The sequence below is a fragment of the Nycticebus coucang genome, chromosome 18 (assembly GCF_027406575.1).
Source record: "Nycticebus coucang isolate mNycCou1 chromosome 18, mNycCou1.pri, whole genome shotgun sequence".
In the NCBI taxonomy this organism is placed as follows: domain Eukaryota; kingdom Metazoa; phylum Chordata; class Mammalia; order Primates; family Lorisidae; genus Nycticebus; species Nycticebus coucang.
In genome coordinates, this window is record NC_069797.1 from 45,333,573 (window position 1) to 45,360,260 (window position 26,688).

The 26,688-nt window shown below is 48.9% G+C and overlaps 1 protein-coding gene across 2 annotated transcripts in view; it reads left to right on the forward strand.

Annotated features, from left to right (window-relative positions):
• Positions 1–9,376: 9,376 nt before the first annotated feature.
• TRIM25 (tripartite motif containing 25) overlaps positions 9,377–26,688 on the forward strand; it is a 28,086-nt gene continuing 10,774 nt past the window's right edge. For both annotated transcript variants that reach the window (XM_053568169.1, XM_053568170.1), the window contains exons 1-5: positions 9,377–10,054; positions 14,038–14,133; positions 19,242–19,475; positions 22,856–23,027; positions 24,748–24,810. In XM_053568169.1, the coding sequence (XP_053424144.1) occupies positions 9,458–10,054; positions 14,038–14,133; positions 19,242–19,475; positions 22,856–23,027; positions 24,748–24,810 (1,162 nt within the window). In that variant the 5' untranslated portion in view covers positions 9,377–9,457. The remainder of the gene's footprint in view (positions 10,055–14,037; positions 14,134–19,241; positions 19,476–22,855; positions 23,028–24,747; positions 24,811–26,688) is intronic.

Sequence of the window (26,688 nt, forward strand, 5' to 3'; positions counted from 1 at the left end):
ACAGCTATGATTTAATAAAAAATAAAAAAATAAAAAGTTTGAAGATGCCTGCAAAGCATCTATTGCAGACTTTTCCCTTAAATCCATGCATTCCTCCCGCTGCGTCAAGTTCATCCCCTCTTGTTGTTCACAAACCAGGACCAGCAAGCACAGGCACCTGTCCTTTGTGCCCTTCCCTTTACTGTAACAACTGCATTGGTGTTTTTTTCTTTCCAGTTGACTGTTCACAGCGTTTGCTTGCAAGACCTGCTCTATCAGTCTAGGCCCAGTCAGGAGAGAGAAACCACATAATAATTCAACAGGAAAAGTTTAATAGAAACAATGACTAACTCTACCCCCGCCACCCCCCACCCCCCCAAAAAATGACTAACTCCCACAGGGATTGAAGTAATGAACTAGCTAGGGAGAAATAAAGAAATTCAAAGCATATAGGAATAGCCCACCTGAGGAGCAGCTGCTCCTGCTGGGGCTGAGTGCACCGGAGGAGGAGCCCCCACACCCTGCCCCCAGGGGCAACATGGCCACACCTCACTGAAGGCCTGAGAAGTTACCATGATGCTGCACCAGTAGAGCTTGCTGGAGACTTGCCATCTCCCAAATGTTGGTATGTTTCATTTGGCGATATTGAAAAATTACCTTTGTAAATATTGCCAAATATCTGATCTCACCGGGAAAGTCTTTATGCATTGGGAAGACATCAGTCACACGGCAGATAACAAGTTTTCTAAGATTCTAGTTTTTGCTTGAAAGCTCACATTTTTTCATTGGCAACAAACACTATCAGTTGTTCTTGATATGAGAAGCTCATTTTGTTTACTGTGAAGAAAATGTTGGGCAAGATGGGTGGATTACCTGAGCTGCGTTTGAGACCAGCCTGAGCAAAAAGCGAGACCCCATTTCTTCCAAAAATAGAAAAAAAAAACCTGAGGCAAAGGATCTTGAGCCTAAGAGGTAGAGGTTGCTGTGAACTATGATGCCACGACACTCTACTAAAAAAGAAAAAAAACACACAAAAAAAACAAAAATGGAAGCCACTGCCCAAGTCTGAATGACCACAAATTTTCTTTCCATAATTATTTCAAGTAAAAATGAACCTGCCATGAAAAATGTGGCAGGTTTGGCTCACAGATCAAACAATTCTAAAAGTGCTTTTCTTTGACATAGCTGTGTTTATTTATTTATTTTTGAGACAGAGTCTCATTTTGTCGCCCTCAGTAGTGTGCCACGGCGTCACAGCTCACAGCAACCTCAAACTTTTAGGCTCAAGAGATTCTCTTGCCTCAGCCTCCTGAGTAGCTGGGACTACAGGTGCCCACCACAACACCCAGCTATTTTTAGAGATGAGGTCTTGCTCTGGTTCAGGCTGGTCTTGAACTCGTGAGCTCAGGTGATCCACCCACCTCTGCCTCCCAGAGTGCTGGGATGCCTGGCCTCTGACGCAGCCATTTTATTATGGAATGCAGCAGAAATGCTGTGGGTGTACTTAAGAGGTGTGTCTTTAAGGGTCAAGGGTAAAAACAATAATTGTTACTACTTACCTGACTTTTTCCCCACCACTGTAAGTGGGTGACTCAGCAGTGCCACTGGCTCCAAGAAGATCCATGAAGTGCAATACTTCTTTGCTTTTCGCTCTCTCACCATCACTGCAAACATCAATGCAGTGAAAAGACAAAAAAACTTCTTATTAGCTTTGACTTTGCAGATCCCTAAAACGGTCTTAAAGGCAGGAGTCCACAGAGAAAAGAAAATGGGTTTTGAAATCAGAGTTGGGTCACATCTGAGCTGGATGATATGGTAAGTGTCTTCCCTTGTAGCACCAGCCTAACGTGTCCTCAGACTCACAGCCAAAAGTCAGAATCCTGCTAGGCTAGACCCTAGCACACAGCAGATGTGTGGAAAGTGTTGTTCTACTCTTAAGCCGTTCATCAGACTCAAAAGAGGCTTATTAAAAAAATTCCAGATCCCGGGCAGCGCCTGTGGCTCAATGAGTAGGGTGCCGGCCCCATATGCCGAGGGTGGCAGGTTCAAACCCAGCCCCGGCCAAACTGCAACAAAAAAATAGCCGGGCGTTGTGGCGGGCGCCTGTAGTCCCAGCTGCTCGGGAGGCTGAGGCAAGAGAATCGCGAAAGCCCAAGAGTTAGAGGTTGTTGTGAGCCGTGTGATGCCACGGCACTCTACCTGAGGGTGGTACAGTGAGACTCTGTCTCTACAAAAAAATTCCAGATCCCTAACATTCAAGAAGAAAAGTCATGACTGACTGTTGGCCTCCCAAAGTGTTAAGATTACAGGCGTGAGCCATTGCACCTGGCCTTTATTTTTTATGCAGACAAGTCAAGTGCAGTTGTGAGAAGAGGAGAAAGAGTAGAACCAGGAGTTCGATCTGTGACCGAACAATCGAGACAACACTGCTTTCGGACCAGCCTCAGATCGACTTCTTTCACTGAGTTCTTCCACGTCTTTTTTTTTTTTTGCGGTTTTTGGCCAGGACTGGGTTTGAATCCACCACCTCTGGCAAATGAGGCCGGCACCACACCCTACTCCTTTGAGCCACAGGTGCCGCCCTGAGTTCTCCCACGTCTGTTCATGACGTGGCAGTTCAGTTCTTTTTGGTGCTGATTAACATTCCGTTGTCGGGCGGTGCCTGTGGCTTAGTTGGTAAGGCGCTGGCCCCATATACCGAGGGTGGCGGGTTCAAACCCGGCCCCGGCCAAACTGCAACCAAAAAATAGCTGGGCGTTGTGGCGGGCACCTGTAGTCCCAGCTACTTGGGAGGCTGAGGCAAGAGAATCACTTAAGCCCAGGAGTTGGAGGTTGCTGTGAGCCGTGTGAGGCCATGGCACTGTACCGAGGACCATAAAGTGAGACTCTGTCTCTACAAAAAAATACAAAAAACATTCCGTTGTCTGCACGTCAAGCAGCTTACCCACTCACTGACTGCAGGACATGTTGACTGATACCTCAGGGCTCCAAGGCCATAATTTACAACAGGTTCCACGTTTTGGCAATTATGAATAAAGCTGCTATAAAAATTCCTGTGCAGATTTTGTGTTGACATAAGTTTTCATTTCACTGGGATAAATACCAAGGAGTGTGATAAAGTATGTTTAATTTTTTAAGAAACTGCCAAGCGGTAACTGCAAGCGGTTTCCAAAGATGCTGCACCATTTTGTATCCTTACCAACACTGTTCCTGTTGTTTTACATCCCTGCCAGTTTTTGTTGTCAGTGTTCTGGATTTGGCTATTCTAATAAATGGTATCTCATTGTTTTATTTTTTTTTTTGAGACAGAGTCTTACTATGTCACCCTTGGCAGAGTGCCATGGCATCACAGCTCACAGCAACCTCAAACTCTTGGGCTTAAGCGATTCTCTTGCCTCAACCTCCCAAGTTGCTGGGATTACAGGCACCCGCCACAACACTGGCTATTTTTTTGTTGCAGTTATCGTTGTTTAGCTGGCCTGGGCCGGGCCCCAGTACATATGACTGGCGCCCTAGCCACTGAGCTACTGGTGCTGAGCCAAAATATCCAAATTTGGAGAAAAATACATGTGTCGTTATAAATCCTAGAATCTCAGCAAATCTCAAGCAGGATAAATACAAAGAAAATAACACCTAGGCACATTATGGTTAAAATGATGAAACCAAAGTTAAAGCAATGATCTCCAAGCCACCAGAGGAAACAAGATCTATTACACGCAGAACAGCAGTACAAACGACAGCTAACTTATCACAAACAGCAAAGAACAGAGGATAGTAGAATGACACACTAAATTAAGGATGCCAGTTGTGGCTCAGTGCCTGTAGCTCAGTGGCTATGGTGGGTTTGAATCCAGCCCAGGCCAACTACAACCAAAAAATAGCTGGGCGTTGTGGCGGGTGCCTGTAGTCACAGCTACTCAGGAGACTGACGCAGGAGAGTTGCTTGGGCCCTGGAGTTTGAAGTTGTTGTGAGCTGTGATGCCATGGCACTCTATCCAGGCAACAGAGTGAGACTCTGTCTCAAAAAAAAAAAAAAAAAGAAAAAGAGTTTGAGGTTGCTGTGAGCTAAGATGCCATCGGACTGTACTGAGGGTGACAAAATGAGGCTCTGTCTCAAAAAAAAAAAAAAAAAAAGGAAGCCTATTGTAATCTCTAGACCAACTGACTACAAATACATAATAACACAAAGGAATTTAAGGAATTAAAAAATATGTGGGGGTGGTGCCTGTGGCTCAGTGAGTAGGGCGCCGGCTCCATATACTGAGGGTGGCAGGTTCGAACCCGGCCCTGGCCACATTGCAACAAAAATACAGCTGGGCATTGTGACCAGCGCCTGTAGTCCTAGCTACTCGGAGGCTGAGACAAGAGAATCGCCTAAGCTCTGAGCTGTGATGTCACAGCACTCTATCCGGGGTGACAAAATGAGAATCTGTCTCTTAAAAAAAAAAAAAGTGGAACTTAAACAATATACTACTAAATAGCCAGTGGGTCAAAATAAGTCACAAGGGAAATTAGAAAATACTTTGAAATGAATACCATAAACACATACTATATCAAAACTGCTTGGGCGGCGCTTGTGGATCAGTGGGTAGAGCGCTGGCCCCTTATACTGGGGTGGCGGGTTCGAACCTAGCCCCAGCCAAACTGCAACAACAACAACAAAAAAAAAAAACAGCTGGGTGTGGTGGGCGCCTGTAGTCTCAGCTGCTTGGCAATAAAGTGAGACTCGCTCTACAAAAACAAAAACAAACAAAAAAAAAACTTAGAAATAGAAAATCTGAATAAACTTAAGAAGATTGACTGAGTAGTCAAAACTCTTGCCCAGAAGAAAAGCCCAGGACCAGGCCAGGAGAATTGGCTTATATCTGTGATCCGCCCACTTTGGGAGGCCAAGGCAGTTCAAGAATAAGCTTGAACTCAAGTGAGATTCTGTCTCTACAAAAATATAGAATTAACTGGGCATGGTGTGCATGCCCTAGCCCCAGCTTCTTGGGAGGCTTAGGCAGGAGGATTGCTAGAGCCCAGGAGTGTGAACTTGTGCCATTGCACTCTAGTCCTGGTGACAATGTGAGACTGTGTCTTGAAAGAAAAAAGAATACTTTTTGGTTTATTTGCTTGTTTACACAGTCTCACTATGTCACCCTCAGTAGAGTGCCATGGCATCACAGCTCATAGCAACATCCAACTCCTAGGCTTAAGCAATTCTCTTGCCTCAGCCTCCCAAGTAGCTGGGACTACAGGCGCCTTCCACAATACACGGCTATTTTTTGTTGCAGTTGTCATTATTGTTTTAGCTGGCCTGGGCTGGGTTCGAACCCGCCAGTCTCGGTGCATGTGGCTGGTGCCATAACCATTGTGCTATGGGGGCTGAGCCATTTGCTTGTTTTTTAATTTCAAAGTGTGTGTGTGTGTGTGTGTGTGTGTGTGTGTGTGTGGAGCACAGGCACAACTGTCTTTTCCATACAGTGAAAATCTAAAAGTCGAGAGGCCTGGATCCCAGAACCATCTCTGTCTCTAGCCAGCTGTATGATCTCAGATCTCTCAGACTTCTTAGCTATTCTTCAGATGAGAACAGAAGCAGATGTCCTTCATAAGAGATTGAGGACTGGAACACTGGGTGCCAGTACCACACCCACAATCTGACCTTAAATTCTATGAAATGGCATTGATGGAAATAATAGGCAAATTATATTTGCAGACAAGTAAGGTTTATTACTCCACCTAGTTTTCCCAACCTACAGATGCAGGGTGGGAATCTGATTAAGACAGTCAGCCATCTGCACTATGGGCAGACAGGCCACATAGCTCCATTGTGACCAGCTGGGTCATATTTGACTTACAGACTTTGTTCTACTGAGGTCACTGTTGATAAACACACTCTCCAGCCCAGAGATAGTCCCTGGGCCTCCATAAGCCCATTACAAGGATTAACAGTCACAATACCTCAGTCCTACCTCTACCAGTGGGCTTTGCGTGAGCTTCATTCTGTTTCCACCACACCCTATGAAGAAGATACTCTCCGGCTTCCTGATTTGCAGATGAGGAATTCGTACCCCTAGCAGGAACTAGCCTCTCCCCGTATTCCCCTTCACTGGTTAAATTCTTGTCTGTCCCCAGCATTAGGAGATTTGACTCACATTCTGTTCCTTTAGAGTTCAGTCTGTTCCCGCGGTAGATAGCCTCTGCATGGAATTTGACAAAGTATGGCCCTTCTAGTCATCCTCACCGTCTAACCATGAGCTCTCCTTAAACCTCTCAGCTGGGGAAGCAAATTCCACATTCTGGCATGAGTCACCAGGCCATCCTACTCATGACAAATAGGCCGGAGGGGATTTCACAGTCCGTACTTCCTGGAAACCTCCACTCCTGCCTTGGGAGGCAGCATTTCATGGTAGGAAACCCTTCGCTTCTGAAATCAGGCTGGGGCCCAACACCCACAGTCTTAGGCAAGTTATTTAGTTCTCTAAGCCTCCATTTTCTCCTTTGTTACATGAGATGATTTTATTGTGAAATGAGACACTATGCATAAGGCTTCATTTCCTAGCCCCTCATCCTTCCATCCTCCTCCATGCGAACAACAAAATGTGCAAGAGAACAAAGGATGTAAACGGTCTTTGGAGAACAGAAGCCTGGAGGATAAGAATTAGGGGAACCACGAATGACACCGTATGTATAGGCCAGCAGTTCTGAGCTGGAATCTGTCTTGCTTTATATAAGTTGTGACTCTCATCTATAAAAATGACTGACTTGTGGCTGGAACGGTGGCTCACGCCTGTAATCCTGGCACTCTGGGAGGCCCAGGCTGGTGGATTGCCTGAGCTCACAGGTTTGAGACCAGCCTGAGCCAGAATGAGACTTTGTCTGTAAAGATAGTCAGGTGTTGTGGCGGGCACCTATAGTCCAAGCTCCTCAGGAGGCTGAGGCAAGAGAATCATTTCAGAGTTCGAGGTTGCTGTGAGCTGTGATACTACTGCACTCTACAGAGGGGGACAAGTGAGACTGTCTCAAAAAAAAAATGACTGACTTGCAAGGTTTATAAGGATTATAAAAAGATAGCATATGTGATTTATCTAGCACACAGTAGATATATCCTATGAATAGAAGCTATTACAAAGTAATCTAAGACTCTTTTCCTCTTTTTTGTTACCCACTCTGCCTCCAATGCAAACTCCAATTAACTCTTCCCCAAACACTATCTTTCACTTTGCTACCATCTCATCCCCTCTCTTGAACACTTCTAGTCTCTCATCCACTATGTTTCCTGCAGTTAGGTCAGAGGGAAGATAAAGCCAAAGAAACAATGAAAGGAGGGCGGTGCCTGTGGCTCAGTGAGTAGGGCGCTGGCCCCATATACTGAGGGTGGCGGGTTCAAACCCAGCCCCGGCCAAACTGCAACAACAACAAAAATAGCCGGGTGTTGTGGCGGGGGCCTGTAGTCCCAGCTCCTTGGGAGGCTGAGGCAAGAGAATCGCGTAAGCCCAAGAGTTAGAGGTTGCTGTGAGCCATGTGACGCCACAGCACTCTACCCGAGGGCGGTACAGTGAGACTCTGTCTCTACAAAAAAAAAAAAAAAAAGAAACAATGAAAGGAAATAAGTGATCCTAGCACCATGGCTCAATTTGTCTGTAACCTTGCCGAGAAGGCCCTGGCGCTGGTGAATGCTGCTGTGACTTATTTGAAGCCTCAACTGGCCATATTTTGTTTTTTTTTTTTTTTTGTGGAGACAGAGTCTTACTTTATGGCCCTCGGTAGAGTGCCATGGCATCACACAGCTCACAGCAACCTCCAACTGCTGGGCTTAAGCGATTCTCTTGCCTCAGCCTCCCGAGTAGCTGGGACTACAGGCGCCCGCCACAACGCCCGGCTATTTTTTTGTTGCAGTTCAGCCAGGGCCGGGTTTGAACCCGCCACCCTCGGTATATGGGGCCGGCGCCTTACCAACTGAGCCACAGGCGCCGCCCAACTGGCCATATTTTGATACTATGCCAACATTGAGCTGGTTCCTCCAACCCCTGCTGAGATCCCTAGAGCTTTTCAGGGCCTGAAAAAAATATCCAATAGAGTTTCAAACAGCTCACAGATGAGGAAGCTGTGCTGAGGTGTGGATGTAGTTTTGTCTGTGAGATCATAGGCAAGGGTGGCCATCATTGGCTATAATGTTTGAAGACCAAGCTTTAACATCTGATGACATTTGTCTTATTATTTGAGTGGACCATGTGCTACCAGACTGTTATCTGAATAAAATGTGTCAAAAATAAAAATAAAGAAAGGAAATAAGTCTAAATAATTTTGAGGAAAATGTTTACATTCCAAAGTTCCAGTATGTGTGTGGAGAGAGAGAACCTTTATTAAGCCAGTCGTTTCCAAATTTCAGGAAAGAAGAAATGGTAAAATGACAAAAAAAGAAAAGCATTTTATATTGGTGGACGGAAGGAAATTACCAAGTTTAAGTCTGAGTGTGGGTTCCAGTCTCAGGTATAGGGTGCTGAAATGTCAGCGTCAGGACGAGGTAAGAAAGTTAAGCGGAAGGTTAAAAATAATAAATAAATAGTTGTGTCGTTTTTTTTTTTTTGTAGAGACAGAGTCTCACTTTATTGCCCTTGGTAGAGTGCCGTGGCCTCACACAGCTCACAGCAACCTCCAACTCCTGGGCTTAGGCGATTCTCTTGCCTCAGCCTCCCAAGTAGCTGGGATTACAGGCACCCGCCACAACACCCGGCTATTTTTTGGTTGCAGTTTGGCCGGGGCCGGGTTTGAACCCACCACCCGCGGCATATGGGGCCGGAGCCCTACCCGCTGAGCCACAGGCGCCGCCCAATAGTTGTGTCTTTAACAGTTCCTACAGTTTTTGTTAGTTTTTTAGCCAGAGTCTCACTTTATTGCCCCAGGCTGAAGTATGGTGGCGTCATAGCTCACAGCAACCTCAAACTCCTGGGCTCAAACGATCCTCTAGCTTCAGCCTCCGGAGTAGCTGGGTCTACAGCCAGGCTAGTTTTTCTATTTTCATCAGAGCCGGGGTCTCGGATTACAGGTGTGAGCCACCGCGCCCCTCCAGTTGTTATTTTCTGAAAGGGCTGTCGGGCTAGCGGGACGGTGGGGACATCCGTCTATCTACAGCCTGCGGGAGTTCTGGAGAGGACCCGCTCCTAGGGCAAGTCTGTGCGGAAGCCCGACTGGACACGGGCTCCGACCCGGGTCCGAGGTTTGCACCGAACGCGTCGGTTTCCTCGTCCGCAGAGCGGCCGCAGAAGGCTCCAGAGGTCCCGGGGACGGGCAGAACCTCCCGGGCTGCGCGCAGAGCGCCCGCTCCGCGCCGCCCCGCGGCCAGCAGAGGCCGCCCCGCCGCCCCACGTGACTTCCTGGAAGCCGCGCGGCCCGCCCTCTGCCGCTCGGTTTCGTTTCCTCGGCGGCCTAGGGGCTGGGGCGGCAGTCGCGGTCGTAGTTCCAGCGCGTGCCGTCTCGTCGCCTCAGGAGCGCCATGGCGGAGCTCTACCCCCTGGCCGACGAGCTGTCGTGCTCCATCTGTCTGGAGCCCTTCAAGGAGCCGGTCACCACCCCGTGCGGCCACAACTTCTGCGGGTCGTGCCTGAACGAGACGTGGGCCGTCTCGGGCGGGCCGTACCTGTGCCCGCATTGCCGCACCGTCTATCACGCGCGGCCGCAGCTGCGCAAGAACACGGTGCTGTGCGCGGTGGTGGAGCAGTTCCTGCAGGCCGAGCTGGCCCGGGACGCGCCCGCCGACGACTGGACGCCGCCTGCCCGCGCCGCGGCCCCCAGCTCGGGCGTGCGGGTGGCTTGCGACCACTGCCTGAAGGAGCCCGCGGTGAAGACGTGCTTCGTGTGCATGGCCTCCTTCTGCCAGGAGCACCTGCGGCCGCACCTGGACAGCCCCGCCTTCCAGGACCACCTGCTGCAGCCGCCGGTTGCAGACCTGCTGCGCCGCAAATGCCCCCAGCACAACCGGCTGCGGGAGTTTTTCTGCCCGGAGCACAGCACGTGCATCTGCCACATATGCCTGGTTGAGCACAAAGCCTGCTCTCCCACGTCCCTGAGCCAGGCCAGCACCGACCTGGAGGTAGGAGTGACTCCTGAGGGCCCAGAGGGCCACTGTTGCGCTCTCTCTCTTTTTTTTTTTAGAGTTTTATTATGTCGCCCTCGCTAGCAACCTCCAGCTCTTGGGTTTCGGCGATTCTCTTGCCTCAGCCTCCCAAGTAGCTGGGACTACAGGCGCGCGCCACAGCGTCTGGCTAGTTTTTGATGCAGTTTGGCCGGGCCGGGTTTGAACCCTCCACCCTCGGTATATGGGGCCGGCGCCCTACTCACTGAGCCACAGGCATCGCCTGCACGGTGGCCACCTCTGCCGTACCCTGGATTCCTTGGGGAGATGGCCTTGCTGGGCCTGAGATCCTGGGATCATGCAGCCCTCTCCCATCACCCACCTTCCACCCCCGCACACTCATTTTACAGAAGGGACAACTGAAGACACACCTGAAGTTGCTTGCCTTAAACCTGTCCTTCTCTGATGGTATTTAGTAGAGGGTTTTGAATGTCAAATACGAACCCTGGGGTTTATCTCTTTTTCCCTCAATTAAATCCTGGCAGCACCCAAGAGGTAGATATTATTGAGGATACTCAGGTCCAGAGAAGTTAACTTAGCCTGAGCTAATTCAGTAAGTGGCCAAGCAGACATTGGGACCCAGCTTGGTCTGATACCAGTTTGCAGTTTGTCCCCAATGACCAGCCTCTTATCCAGGTCTGTAGAGTCAGGGCACCGGACACTCCCAAAGGCTTGAAATCGTGGAGGCAGCAGCCTTCGGTCTTGTAAGCAGAGGCTGGAAAGTTCTACTGATAGGGAGGGGCATTATTAAAGGACTGAGAGGGAAGCAGGGTAGAGTTTCTGCAACCTCTGGATCTGAGTCAAAGGAGAGCCAACCCTCTTGCACCACAGTGTTGTCCCCCCCCCCCCCCCCCAGCTGTGTGACTTTGAGCACAGGTTTTGGCTCCTGGACTTGGGTCTTCATCAGTATAGTGAGAAGGTGGAATTAGTGGATTCCTAAGGGCCTTATAAGAACTCAAAGTAGAGGATGAAATGAAACCACCTTTTGTTTTGTCAGTGTAGGCTCCCAAAGCATTGGCTGATTTTATTTCATTCTCACAGCACTGTCAGGAAGAACAAGGACTGTTCTTATGTCTTGAAAGGAGACAGTAAGCCTGAGCGAAGCCAGAGTGGGAGTCTATGCCCAATGTTGTGTGCTGTGCAAGCCCAGCTTTTTAACCCTGTTACACGCCTCGCTCTGCCATTCTCTTGCTCCCTTACCCAATCCTTTCATGGGTCTCTTCTTTGAACCCTGCTACTGCTCGCTGCTGTTGGCAAGGCCAGTCCAGCCATGCCCCCAACCTGGGATGCCTGGCTTGTTTTGGCCACTGGTGTGTGGCTGACTTGGGACTGGGAGTATCCACCGTGGAGGACTCAAGTCTGTAGTCTTTGAAGGCATCCTCAGAACTCCAAAACGTTCTTTACCTTTGATTAGGGATTATTGTAGCTACCAAAATCCTTAGGCTGCTTTCCTTTCGTCTGGAGGCACGTGGGTCCCTATTCATGGTGAGAGGTCGTATGTGTCTGATTGATGGTAGACAAAATCTTCTAAAATAATAGGGTTCAGGGTGCAGTGGTAAGAGCAAGGCTCTTGGAAATGAAGCAGGCGGCAACCTCAGGTATTCTGAGGTCTCTTCCTGCTCTCAGACCGGCAAGGCCACAGCTGTCTGGGCCTGACCTTTGATCTGCACTTTATCTCAGCCACTGTTAGAGGCCAGGTTAAGGGGCAATGCCACAGTAATCTAGGTCGGGTTAGCACAGCCTTGGTCTACTTCCACTTCTTTTTTTTTTTTTGTAGAGACAGAGTCTCACTTTATGGCCCTCGGTAGAGCGCCGTGGCCTCACACAGCTCACAGCAACCTCCAACTCCAGGGCTTAAGCGATTCTCTTGCCTCAGCCTCCCGAGTAGCTGGGACTACAGGTGCCCGCCACAACGCCACTTCCACTTCTTAACATGTGACTGTCACTGACTTGTTCAAATCCAGATTCAAGATTAGATTCAGCTTGGAATATGTTGGTTAGAGTGGAAGAGGCAGGAAATGGAAGGGAGGGCCACAGTGTATGCAGCCAACTAGTTAAGGGAAGGGAAATAGCTTTTTTCCCTAGAAATGCCCAGTATGCTCAATTTTTGGCAAATCCCTTTTTTTTTTGAGACAGGGTTTCATACCGTTGCCTGGGCTAGAATGTAGCTCATCATACAGAGCTCACAGCAGCCTTAAACTCTTGGGCTCAGCAATCTTCTGCCTCAGCCTCCTGAGTAGCTGGTACAGGTGCACACCACCTTGACCAACTAAGTTTTGTTTTTTGTAGACACAGGGTCTTGCTTTTGCTCAGGCTGGTCTCAAATTCCTGGCCTTAAGCAATCCTCTTGCCTCGGCCTTCTAACATGCTAGGATTACAGGCAAGAGTGACCATGCCTGGTCCTTGGTCTGTAATTTTAATACCAGGATCTTAGCAGTGCCAGTTAATAATAGTATGGCAAGTCATTTAATTGGCTCTGTGCCTCAGTGTCCTCATCTGTAAAGACTGAATAATTCTCACCTCATACTATTATTTTGTTTGTTTTGTTTTGAGACAGTCTCATTTTGTCACCTTTGGTACAGTGCTGTGACAGCTCACAGCAACCTCAAACTCTTGGGCTCAAGTGATTCTTTTACCTCAGCCTCCTGAGTAGCTGGAACTATAGGCGCCTGCCACAATGCCTGGCTATCTTTTTTTTTTACAGACAGTGCCTCACTCTTGCTCAGGCTGGTCTTGAACTTGTGAGCTATAGGCAATCCACCTGCCTTGGCCTCCTAGAGTGCTAGGATTACAGGCATGAGCCACCACATCCGGCCCATAGTATTGTTTTTAGCTTTAAGTTAATACATGTAAAGCACTAGAACAGTGCCTGGCATGCAGTGAGTACGTGATAAACACTGGCTGCTATTATGGAGACGGTGCTGGTCATTTTCCTTCCCATTTCTGTGCCCCAACATTTCAGCTGAGCAGGGAGGTAAGAGAGATTGATTATGAAAATGTATAGGAATAATAGGAGGATGCTATTCTCCTCCTTCCTGTACAATTTGCCTTTGTTTCTGGAGGTGGCTAGGGGCCTAGCAATTCTGGATTACCTCAATTTAGTTCCAGGGATTGAGTGCATTTTCAGCTGGCCTTCAGCGCCTGTGGGCTGATTCATCTTATTCCCAGCCCTTGGTGGCCAGGTGAGCCCTGCTCTGACTTCCATCTCTGCCTCCCTAAGGCTGACAAAGTCTTTCTCACTTCTCTTCTGGAACTGTCAGATGCCTCTGGACAGAGCAATACCTGATACCAGGCTTAGTTCTCTGGGTCCCCTTCTCCTGGATCTTGGTTTCACTGTCCTGTGCTTTGTTCTTCCGATGTCTTTTAGCAGGACTGCCCCCCGCCCCCAATATTTTGCCTCCTTTTCTGGTGATTTGCAGTGGGAGTTTTGGTGCAAATGATGTCACTTGCTATTCCCAAAGCAGCTGTCCAATCTGGTTCTGTCCCTGTGTGAGCTTAGCCGCCCTGCTGTCCCCCTGGCCTGACTTTCATCAGCTATAAAATGTGTAGTAGTGGAGAAACTCAGAATAATAAAAACCAACATTTAGCATGTCCTTACTAAGATCTGGGTACTGTGCTAAGGGCTTACATCGTATCAATCGACCCTCCTAATAGCCCTGTGAGATGGGAACAGTTGCATCTGTTTTGTGGCCAAGAAGACTGAAGTGAGGAGACAGTTGCACAGCTGGAAATTGGGACTTGAACTCTGTTCTGTCCAGCTCCAAATCTTGTACTCTTGACTTCCTTACTGTCCTGTCCCCTTAAAAAGATGAAAGCAGTAAATAGGCTCAGAGGTGGCAGAAACAACCATCGGGTGGATTCATGGAGCGGTTCACGGGGTTGGGTGCTTGTGGGGCTGGGCGGAAGAGGGGCTCTCTCACCCTTGTTTGTTTTCTCCTCAGATCAAGCTGAGGCATAAAGTAACTGTCATGTACAGTCAGATCAATGGGGCATCAAGAGCGCTGGACGACGTGAGAGCCAGGCAGCAGGATATGCGGGTGAGTGGCAGGGCTCCCCAAGGCCGGCACCGCCCTGTAGCGGGGAGCCTCTCTCCGCCCCCAGGCAGGACAGGTGTGGCTCTGACTGCAGCAGGGTGGAGTTGGGTGCGCTCACAAGTGTCAAGATTAAGCATCAACTTTGCAAGGCATGGAGACAGCTACCTGCACACGGCAGATCCTTCCCAAACCCAAATTGAAAACATCTTATAAGCCTGACTTTGAAGAAACGTTAAAAATTAGGGTTAAAAAGTAATAATTTAGAAAAATGGTTATGATATAAAGTAGTAGGAAAACAGGAAGCAAAACCCTACTAGGATTGCATCTATCTATACAAAAAGAGAAAGAGGTGTACTAATTTCAGAGAGCTATTGTAACCGATTGCCACAAACTCTTTGGCTTACAACAATAGAAATTCTTTCTCTTTCAGTTCTGGAGGCCGGAAGTCTAAAATCAAGGTGTTGGTAGGGTCACGCTGTCAAGTCTGTAGGGGAGAATGCTTCCTTGCTTCTTCCTGCTTCTGGGGGCTCAGGCGTTGATTGGCTTATGGCCACAGACTCCAGTCTCTGCCTCCATCCTCGCAGGCCGCCTTCTCCCTTCTCAGTGTCTTCTCTTCTGCCTCCTTATTGCTAGGTTAAGGGGCCACCTCAGTAATCCAGGGTGAGCTTGTCGCAAGATCTTTAATTTAATTATATTTGCAATGACCCTTTTTCTTTCTTTTTTTTTTTTTTGTAGAGACAGAGTTTCACTTTATGGCCCTTGGTAGAGTGCCGTGGCGTCACACAGCTCACAGCAACCTCCAACTCCTGAGCTTAAGCGATTCTCTTGCCTCAGCCTCCCGAGTAGCTGGGACTACAGGCGCCCGCTACAACGCCCAGCTATTTTTTGGTTGCAGTTCAGCCGGGCCGGGTTTGAACCCATCGCCTCGGTATATGGGGCCAGTGCCCTACCGACTGAGCCACAGGTGCCGCCCGCAATGACCCTTTTTCTAAGTAAGGTTATATTTACCCATTCTGGAATGTGGGCCAGCATTCAACCTATTATAGGAACTATAGTGAAAAGGGTGAAAGGAGGTATAATGGAAGCTAGTACTGAAAGTGCAGGGGTGGTAACTCAGAGGTGGTTTTATATTTTATTTATTTATTTACTTTTTTATTTTTTTTTTGGGAAAGAGTGTCACTTTGTCACCCTCGGTAGAGTGTCACGGTGTCACAGTTCACAGCAACTTCAAACTCTTGGGCTTAAGAGATTTTCTTGCCTTGTGACTGTAGGCGCCCGCCACACCACCCGGCTGTTGTTTTGTTGCAGTTGTCATTGTTGTTCAGCAGGCCCTGGCTGGGTTTGAACCGCCAGCCTGAGTGCATGTGGCCGGCACTGTAACGACTGTGCTACGTGCGCCGACCCTCAGAGGTGGTTTTAGTCCTTCTGTTTTTTCAAATTTTTTATTAGGTTAAATTACCTTCAAATTACAAAGATTTTTTAAATTTTATTTATTTATTTATTTATTTATTTTTGGAGACAGAGTCTCACTCAGTTGTTTTTGGTAGAGTGCTGTGGTGTCCATAGCTCAAAGCAACCTCAAACTCTTGGGCTCAAGCGATCCTCCTGCCTCAACTCGAGTAGCTGGGATACAGGCACCTGGCCCAATGCCTGGCTATTTTTTAGAGACAAGGTCTGTCTCTGGCTCAGGCTGGTCTTGAAACTGTGAACTCAGGCAATCCATTCACCTCGGTCTCCCAGAGTGCTAGATTATAGGTGTGAGCCACCATGCCTGGCCCAAGGTTTGATTTTTTTTTTTTTTTGTAGAGACAGAGTCTCACTTTATCACCCTCGGTAGAGTGCCGTGGCCTCACACAGCTCACAGCAACCTCCAACTCCTGGGCTTAAGCGATTCTCTTGCCTCAGCCTCCGCGTAGCTGGGACTACAGGTGCCCGCCACAACGCTGGCTATTTTTTGGTTGCAGTTTGGCCGGGGCCGGGTTTGAACCCGCCACCCTCGGTATACGGGGCCGGCGCCTTACCGACTGAGCCACAGGCGCCGCCCCCAAGGTTTGATTTTTAAATACTCTGTTCTGGAGCTGTGGCACCCAGGTTTGCTGCACAGCTGTGGCTTAAATCCATGAGATCTGTTACATATTAGCCTATGTGTCTTTGGTTATGTTGGCACATCTCTGAGCTTTAGTTTTCCCTTCTGCACAATGGATTCACAAGTCTTTTCTGAAGATGATTGTAGGACTTAAATGAAAGGATGCATCTGAAACTACCTGTATTGGTTAGAGGGCAGAGTAGACTGCTGTAGCAAAGACACCCTTCACATTTATAGGCCTAAATATGATAGAAGTTTATTTTCTCTCTGTGACAGTGTAAGTCCACACATGAGTAACTTGTACTAGTGGGATGTCTCTGCTCCACATGATCACTCAGGGACTAAAAAGCCTTCCTTCTTTTTTTTTTGAGGCGTTTTTTTGAGGCAGAGTCTCAAGCTGTTGCCCTGGGTAGAGTGCCATGGCATCATAGCTAACAGCAATCACTTGGGCTTAAGTGATCCTCTTGCCTTAGTTTTTCTATTTTAGTAGAGATGGAGTCTCGCTTTTGCTCAGGCTGGTCTTTTTTTTTTTTTTTTTTTTTGTAGAGTCAGAGTCTCACTGTACCACCCTCGGGTAGAGAGCCGTGGCGTCACACGGCTCACAGCAACCTCTAACTCTTGGGCTTACACGATTCTCTTGCCTCAGCCTCCCAAGCAGCTGGGACTACAGGCGCCCGCCACAACGCCGGGCTATTTTTTTTTTTTGTTGTTGTTGCAGTTTGGCCGGGGCTGGGCCTGAACCCGCCACCCTCGGCATGTGGGGCCCGCCCTCTACTCACTGAGCCACAGGCGCCACCCTCAGGCTGGTCTTGAACTCATGAGCTCAAGCAGTCCACCCACATTGGCCTCCTAGAGTGCTAGGATTACAGGTGTGAGCCACCATGCCCAGCCAAGGCCTTCCTTCTTAGTGCCCTACGACTCCACAGGGTATTGCCCGTCTCTCTTTGGTGGGGGGGGAAGCTGGCTCACCATTATGTCTTTGTTCTAGTCTGGGAGAAAAGGTACAGGGAGGGAGAAGAGAAAAAAAAAAGCAATAAAAAAAAAAATAAAAAGGCTCTGCACCTGTGACTCAAGTAGCTAAGGTGCCAGCTACATACATCTGAGCTGGCGGGTTCAAATCCAGCCTGGGCCCGCCAAACAACAATGATGGCTGCAACCAAAAAATAGCTGGGCCTTGTGGCAGGCGCCTGTAGTCCCAGCTACTTGGGAGGCGGAGGCAAGAGAATCATTTAAGCCCAGGAGTTGGAGGTTGCTGTGAGCTATGATGCCACTGCACTCTACTGAGGGTGACAAAGTGAGGCTCTGTCTCTTAAAAAAAAAAGAAATTTTCTAGAGCTGCTTCACGCCTTTTTTGTTAAGAAACAAATTGCCTTTTAACTACCAATAACTGAAGAAATAAAATACCACCCATGCAGCCCCTCCTCTGTCTCTTTCTTTTTTTTTGAGACAAGAGTCTCACTATGTTGCCCTCAGTAGAGTGCTGTAGTGTCATAGCTCACAGTAACCTCAAACTTTTGGGCTCAAGCGATCTTCTTGCCTCAAGTCGCCCAAGTAGCTGGGACTACAGGTGCCCGCCACAACGCCTGATTATTATTTTTTTTTTAGAGATGGAGTCTTGCTCTTACTCGGGCTGGTCTCGAACTCCTGAGCTCAAGCAATCTGCCCATTTTGGTCTCCTAAAGTGCTAGGATTACAGGCATGAGCCACTACACCCAGCCCTGTTTTTCTTATTGTACTTCCTTCCTTCTAGAAGTAACCACCATCTTGAATTTATCCGTTCATCCCCATGCGTTTCTTTGTTTTTAATTTTTTATTTTTTTGAGACAGAGTCTCACTCTGTCACCCTCAGTACAGTGCTATGGCGTCATAGCTCATAGCAACCGTAAACTCTTGGGGTCAAGGGATCCTCTTGCTTCAGCCTCCTGAGTAGCTGGGACTACAGGTATATACCACTACATTTGGGTAGTTTTTCTATTTTTACTTTTATTTTTTTGAGACAGAGTCTTACTATGTAGCCCTTGGTAGAGTGTTATGGTGTCACTGCTCACAGTAACCTCAAACTTTTTGGCTTCAGCGATTCTCTTGCCTCAGCCTCCCAAGTAGCTGGGACTATAGGTGCCCGTCACAACACCTGGTTGTTTTTTTGTGGCACTTGTTGTTGTTTAGCTGGCCCAGGCTGGGTTTGAACCTGCCAGCCTCAGGGTATGTGGCTGGGCCGTAACCACTGTGCTATGGGCGCTGAGCCAGTTTTTCTATTTTTAGTAGAGACAGGGTCTTGCTCTTGCTCAGGCTGGTCTTAAACTCCTGAGCTCAAGCAATCCAGAGTGCTAAGATTACAGGCATGAGCCACTGCGCCTGGCCCCAAAGCATCTCTTTGTAAATACTGCCACTCCGTTGCTAAGCTTTACGTAAAGAATGTGACACTGCTTGTCTTCTACAAGTTGTTTTTCTCTCATGGAGATAAATCCATGCACAGCCCCTGTTTTTTTTTTTTTTCAGTAGCTGGGACTACAGGCACCTGCCACAATGCCCAGCTATTTTTTTTTTTTTTTTTTTTGGTTGCAGTTCAACCGGGGCCGGGCCTGAACCCACCACCCTCGGCCTATGGGGCTGTCGCCCTACTGACTGAGCCACAGGCGCCACCCTATTAGTTTTCATAACTGATATTCCATCCTATGAGTAGTTCTCAGTTCCCTAAGCCTCCTATTAATAGATGTTCAGGCTGTTTCCATGTTTTGCTAATTTGAACAAGGCTGCTTACGAACATTTTTGTGTGTGTCTCTGGGGCGCATGGGTGAGAATGTGTCTTTAGCGTAGTCCCAAGTTTGGAGGTGCTGGGACATCATGCACAGCACCTCTACGTTTACTGGACATTGCCACGTTGTTCTCCCAAGCGGCCGGGCCGGTTTGTGCTCCCACACGGCATGGGCCTGAGTTCCTGGTGTTTCACACCTCTCCAGCTCTTGGGGCTGCAACCTTTGCGTTTTTGCTGACTGATGGGTACCCCTTGCCCTGGTCCTCTCAGGCTACCATGAACAAGAAGGTGGAGCAGCTTAAACAAGAATACAAGGAAATGAAGGATCTCATTGAGGCCTCAGAGGCCAACGCGACCCGGAAGATAAAGGAAGAGGAGAGAAGGGTCAATGGCAAGTTTGACACCATTTATCAGGCTCTCCTCAAAAGGAAGAATGAGATCCAGAAGCTGAAGGAGGAGATCGAAGCCGGCCTGACGAAGGGGGATGAGCTTGAGTTTCTGGAGGTGGGTCATGAGGGGGCCATTGTTGGCCATTCCCTGCCTAGTGGCACAATGCTGACAGTGGATGCAGTAGGCCCTCAAAGAGTCGGGGCTGTTAGGAGGTCACTAAAGGCATCCCTGACACACACCTGTATTTGTTTTCTAAGGAAGGCTGTGGTGACCCCTAAGGCCCTGGGCTTGGTCACCGCAGGAAGGAGCCAGGTGTAACACAGATTAGAAATACCAGCTTGCGGGAGGTGGGCTAACCTTAAGTGCAGGGTAGCCCAGAGCCCCCTCCGCAATGGCTATTTATTAAGGTTTTATACCTCCAACAGGTGTGGAGAGTTAAGGTAATGACATATGAGGGCTTCATGCGTAAGGATTGCCATGTGTTCTTTCCCCACAGCTCCCATGAAGAAGTACTAAGCATCAGTGTTTAAGACATGCCTGCTAGTGAGTGACCGATCTTAGCTCCTTCAGGAACACTGAGTTACTTGGAGGACTGCCCCCAAGTCACAAAACGTCTCTAGGCTTGCCAGGAGACTGTCCTGTTCTCAGCATTTCCTTTTAATGTGATAAGAATCAGTAACTGTCTTTTGTAAGCATGGTGTCCATTCCTCTACAGAAGGCAACAACTTAGTGCAAATGTAGGAGCTTAAAAGAACATACACTTGGGCGGTGCCTGTGGCTCAGTGGCTATGACGCCAGCCCCATATACCGAGGGTAGCGGGTTCAAACCCAGCCCCAGCCAAACTGCAACAAAAAGATAGCCGGGCATTGTGGCGGGCGCCTGTGGTCCCAGCTGCTCTGGAAGCTGAGGTAAGAGAATCGCGTAAGCCGAAGAGCTGGAGGTTGCTGTGAGCCGTGTGACATCATGGCACTCTACTGAGGGCGGTAAAGTGAGACTCTGTCTCTACAAAAAGAAAGAAAACACACTTATGTCAAGAGTTTTTCTGGCTTAGGAGTCAGGACATAGCTTTATGGGTCATCTGCGTAGGGTCCCACAGGCTAGGGGGTTGGCCAGGCTACATCCAAGCTCATGTGGTTGGTGACAGAATTTAGCTCCTTATGGTTGTAGGACTGAGGTCCCCACTTTCTTCCTGGCTGACTCTCAACTTGGTAGTAGCTTACTTCTTCAAAGCCAGCAGAAGAATTTCTCCCTCTAGGGAGGCCTGGTCTTGCTTTTACCTAGTTAAGGTAGACCCACCCAGGATAATCAGTCTCTTTAGTTAAATAATCAATTCATTTGTGTTTTTATTTTTCTTTCTTTCTTTTTTTTTTTTTTAGAGACAGTCTCACTTTGTTGTCCTTAGTAGAGTGCCATGGTGTCACAGCTCACAGCAACCTCCAGCTCTTGGGCTTAGGCGATTCTCTTGACTCAGCCTCCCGAGTAACTAGGAACACAGGCTCCCGCCACAATGCCCAGCTATTTTTTTTTGTTGCAGTTTGGCCGGGGCTAGGTTTGAACCTGCCACCCTCGGTATATGGGGCTGGCGCCCTACCCACTGAGCCACAGGCATTGCCTGTTTTTGTTTTTCTTTCTTTCCTGTTTTTTTTTTTTTTTTTTTTTTTTTTGAGACAGAGTCTCAAGCTGTCACCCTGGGTAGAGTGCTGTGGTGTCATAGCTCAAAGCAACTTGGGCTCAAGTGATCCTCTTGCCTCAGTTTTCTATTTTTAGTAGAGACAGGGTCTCACTTTTGCTCAGGCTGGTCTTCAACTCGTGAGCTCAAGCAATGCATCTGCCTCGGCCTTCCAGAGTGCTAGGATTACAGGCATAAGCCACCACACCTGGTCTATTTCTTTTTTTTTTTTTTTTTGGAAACAGAATCTCTGTCATCCAGGCAAGCGTTCCATGGCTTCAGTCTGGTTCACAGCAGCCTCAATCTCCTGGGTTCAAATGATTCTCCAACCTCAGCCTTCTGAGTAACTGGGACTATAGGTGCCCCCACCATGCATGGCTAATTTTTCTATTTTTAATAGAGACTCTTGCTTAGTCTGGTCTCTAACTCCTGACCTCAAGCAGTCCTTCTGTCTCAGCCTCCCAGAGTGCTGGCATTACAGGTATGAGCCACCACACCCGGCTGATTTGAGATCCTTATTACACCTTTAATATTCCTTCCCATTTGCCATATATAACCTAACCACAGGAGTGATACCCCATCACGTTCACCACCCTGCCCATACTCAAGGGAAGGGGATCATCTCAGGTGTACACGGGGCTGGGGGCCTTGGGGGCCGTCTTAAACTGTTGCCAACCACACATGCTGCATCCTATCCTCGCATGCTTCCTCCAATGGGCCCTGAATGTGTCTTTCTAGAGCACAGGGCTTCCCCTGGCCTCATATTCCTTAGCATGGCCCACAAAGTCGTCAGTAACCAGGTCCTGCCTTTGCCAGCAACCTCATCTCTTACCACCACCCTCTCACCTATACCCTAACCACCCTTCCCCAGACACAGTGGCTTTTGGGTAGGACGCCATGCCTGGCCTTTTCTGCCTAGTGAATGGTGTCCTTCCGGGGCCTCAGATCCTGTTGCTGTGCTGCTGTTGGTGTTCCCAGGCAGATGACACTCCTTGTGTTCAAGTGCTGAGTGTGTTATTTCACTGGTGCTCGTCCACACGGCTGTATGGCTGTCTTGCCTCCTGGCCTGCTCAGTGCACAGCAGAGTGCATGGCATTCGGCGGGCATCCAGTGGGCCCCACTGATTGGGTGACCTGCCACTGTATCTCAGAGGCCTGGTTCCTGTTCAGGTCATGGGGAGAGCGCAGGAGTGACGGCACCTTCATTCTGTGTGCAGACGCCCCATCCATGCTTAGGCTGGTGGTGTCAAGCTCCATCCCACGTGCTCATTCCTGTTTATGGGAGCAGGTGCCTCGAGCTCTCTCAGAGGTCCATATCTGAGCCTCCTGATACTGTATGGCCCTCCTTTGTCTCAAAAGTTTGAGACCTTCAGTATGACCCTTCCTTCCCACAGGATGTGCCCTGAATTGATCCCACATCCTTGAGACGTCCCTTCTGTCATCAGGACATGTGATTAGAGTTGACTCTGTGGGATGAAGGTGATCCTCAGTTTCCTCAGCTGGCAGAGCAGAAAGAGCATTGTCTTAGGGCTCAGGAGACCTTTGTCTCAACTACTTCTGTCCCACTAACTGGCAGAGGTCCTGGCAGGCCACTTGTCAGTTTCTGCATCTCTAAGATGAGGGGCCTGTGATATCTCTTCCAGTTCCAGACTGCTGTGTCTTCAGGTGGCACTTGAATCCCTGATGACCTTTGGCCTATGAGTTGAGAGGGATGATTGGACTTATTACCTGTGGGCAAAGGGGGCTCCTCCTAGGGTTTGTGAGGAGGGAACCCAGGCCCTGGTCTCCTCGGAGCTGCCTGGACTAATCCCCTGGCTTGTTCCAGAAAGCGTCAAAACTGCAAGGGATCTCCACGAAGCCTGTGTATGTCCCCAAGGTGGAACTGAACCATGAACTGATGAAGGGTGTGCACCAGGGCACTGTGGAGCTCAAGAATGAGCTGAAGCGATGCCTCAGACAGCTCCAGGAGAAGAAGCCCGAGGAGCACATGGGCTCAGGTAGCCATTAGCAGTCCGCCATCTGTCCTCATGGAGCCTTGAACCCTTTGCCTCCCTTCGGTGTTTGGGGGTAGAACCAGGGGCTGTGATCTAGAGCATTGTGGCCTGAGTTTCAGGGCTTCTGAAACATCTGTTCTCCATCTAGGGGGAAGTGGGAAGCTGCTTCATCCTGACAGTAGAGCACCCTCTTCAAAACATATTTGGGGGCTTGATGTTACGATGGGACTTTCTAGATAAACGGGCTCCTTTAGTCTGTAATCTTAAGGCTAACTCAGATAGGTTTTGAATGGATTCTGGGGTGTCATTGTATTTGGTGGGGGAATGTCTAATTTTGGGAAGAAAAAACTGGAATTCCTCCTGGACACCCCCTTTCCTTTGTCCCATACCAATCCATTGCCAAATTTTGCTTTTTTTAATTACTCCTGACTCAGTCCACTGGTCCCAGTGACAGCCACCCATTCTCTGTTGCCAACATCCATGCCCACTGTGTGCTGTGGGCAGCTATGACTATGGCAGCCTCCTGAACAGCCGTTGGCACCTACCACTGAAGGCAGAGAGAGCTTTTCAGGGTGTAGGTCCTATCCCTTGGACCTCTTCCCCTTTCCCCCCTTAATGGTTTTCCATTGTACTTGGAGCACAGAGCAGACCCTTGACCCCTATAAGCCCCTATATGATCGGGCCCTGTTCATATTTCTGGCCCCCACCTGCTCTCCGCCTTCTGTGTATCTCTCTGTATTCATCTCCTCAAACACGCCAAGCTTCCTGCCACAGGGCTTCTGCACATGCTCTTTCCACTGCCCAGAAGGCTCAAACTCTACAACCTTCACCAGTTCATCCCTCTCACCCTTTGAAGATCATGGAAGCATTCCATGTCCCAGCCAGCCTCTCCTGCAACCTTTCCCACTCAGACCGGCTCCCTGGATCCTTCTCATCCTTTTTAATCTTCCTTGTTATTCCTCTCTGTTTCCCTTAAGAGGTTATGATCTCTGTTAGGACAGGGGCTGTCTGGGTTTTGCTCGTGCTGTTCCCCCTGCCCCCATGCCTATCACAGAGCCTGTCCCACAGTAACTCTCTGTTGTGTAATCCAGGGGTGGCCTTGAATGTCAGCTTGGCCAGCTGAGTGTCCTTGCAGAAGGGTTTCTGAAGTGAGCAGCGTTGCAGCTGCATTGTGGCTTTGACTATGGGCCTTTTCCCCCATCTGCCCCCTCTCCCTCTATGCGGACTCTGAACCTAACCCTGACCCTGACCCCCAGTACCACTGCATTGTGGGTATGCCCTGAGAGGGCAAAGCTGCTGATGGCTGGTGTGCAGGATGAAGGGATAGAAAAACCCAGTGGTCAAGGGATAAATGTTGACCCAGCCTCTGCTGCGTGCCAGGCAACTTCATCTCACACGGGGTCACGTCAACCACGAGCAGGATGGAATCATCCCCATTGTGTGCTTGAAGCAGCTGAAGCTCAGAGAGGCCTCAGGTCGCAGAGCTGGGTGCTGCTGGAGAAAACACTTGATCTGGCTGCATCTTAAGCCAGAGAAAAAAGGGAACACACCAGACTAGTCCTTCTCTGATCTTGTTTGCAGCTCTTGTAAATGATCAGATAGAGAAGGTCATGGACATGGCTGTCTGTGTAATCCCTCTGCCCTCCCACTCCCACCTGTGGCAAAGGTGGCTCTGGGGCTGGCAGGAGCAGCTGCACACACTGAGCCTTTTTCTCTGGCGCAGGTGACTCTGGAGAGCATGGCCCAGCATCCACACACAAACCCTCACGCCCTGGGAAGGTCCCAAGTAAGTAGTTCCATCCCCATCCCATGGCCACAGCGTGGAGGTGGCTGGCCAGCGCTCCGGTTGAGGCATTCACAGGTTACCACAGGGGCCTGGGCCTCAGCTGGAGCAAAGTTTGGTACACTGAGGGGGAGTCCAAGGGCTATAGCAGGACCCCATTGTAGCAGCTGAGAATCCCCGAAGTTGGCTTGTTTTGTTATTATGCTCATGTCTGGCACTTGGGTAGATCCCCCAGAGGAGGCCACGGTTGTCCTGGACGAGCCAAGGCCAAACCTCGCTGATCACTCAGTGGTTCTTGGGCTTTGGGGTGTGCTGTGCTTCTGCCATTACAGTGTTTTCCTTATCAACCTCCTTCTTGAGGCCCTAGGATGTTCTAGAACATTTTTTTCCCTAATCACCCCCATGAAATTTTAATGCCACCCATATACCACACAAGTCTTTATATTCTATGCTTTTACACATAGAAAGACTAAGATTGTTTTGGTCCTCTTCCCTCAATTATCTACTTTTGGGGCTAGGCGTGGTGGCTCACGCCTGTAATTACAGCACTCTGGGAGGTTGAGGCAGGTGGATTGCTTGAGCTTAGGAGTTCTGGACCAGCCTGAGCCAGAGCGAGACCCTGTCCCCCCAAAATAGCCAGGCGTTATGGCAGGTGCCTGTAGTTCCATCTACTTGGGAGGCTGAGACAAGAGAATCAAGTTTGAGATTGCTATGAGCTATTACGTCATGGCACTCTACCCAGGGTGACAGAGTGAGACGGTGTCTCAAAATACATAAATAAATAAATAAAAGGAATCTACTGTTGTACCGGGTACAGTATCCTAGCGCGCTGGGAGGCTGAGGCAGGTATATTGCTTGAGCTTTAGGAGTTTGAGACTAGCCTGAGCAAAAGCAAGGCCCAGTCTCTAAAACCAGCAGGGCATTGTGGTGGGCGCCTGTAGTCCCAGCTACTTGGGAGGCTGAGGCAAGAGAATCACTTGAGTCCAAGAGTCTGAGCTTTCTGTGAGCTATGATGCCACCGCACTTTATAGAGGGTAACAAAGTGAGACTGTTTCCAGAAGAAAAATAAAAAGAATGTACTTTTACACTCATGAGGGTGATATCATCCTCACTGGGAAGGCATACACTGTTGATGTGGGGGTTGGTTCTCAATCCCCTGCCTGTCAAATATGGATAATAGTGATATCCAGCCCCCAGGATTACTGAGAGTGATGTTCACATGGGGTGATTTAATTTAAGAGTGCTAGAGTGCCATGGCATCACCTTAGCTCACAACAACCTTAAACTCCTGTGATCCTCCTGCCTCAGCCTCCAGAGTAGCTGGGTCTTCAGGTGTGTAGCACCATGCCTGGCTAATTTTTATTTTATTTTATTTATTTACTTATTTTTTGAGACAGAGTCTCACTTTGCCACCCTTTTTGAGTGTCATGGCGTCATAGCTCACAGCAACCTTAAACCCTTGGGCTCAAGTGATTCTCTGGCTTCAGCTCCCAAGTAGTTGGGACTACAGGCACCCACTACAATGGCTAGCTGTTTTTAGAGACAGGGTCTCACTCTTGATCAGGCTGGTTTCAAACTCCTGAGTTCAAGCAACCCATCTGCCTCGGCCTCCTAAAGTGCTGGGATTACAAATGTGAGCCACCACACCCAGCCCCTGGCTAATTTTGAAAACTTGTAGAGATCGAATCTTGCTATTATCCAGGCTAGTCCTTTTTTTTGACACAGAGTCTCACTCTGTCACCCTTGGTGGAGTGCTATGGCGTCCCAGCTCACAGCAACCTCAAACTCTTGGGCTTAAGTTATTCTCTTGCCTCAGCCTCCTAAGTAGCTGGGACAGGCACCTGCCACAATTCCCACCTATTTTTTTGTTATAGTTGTCAT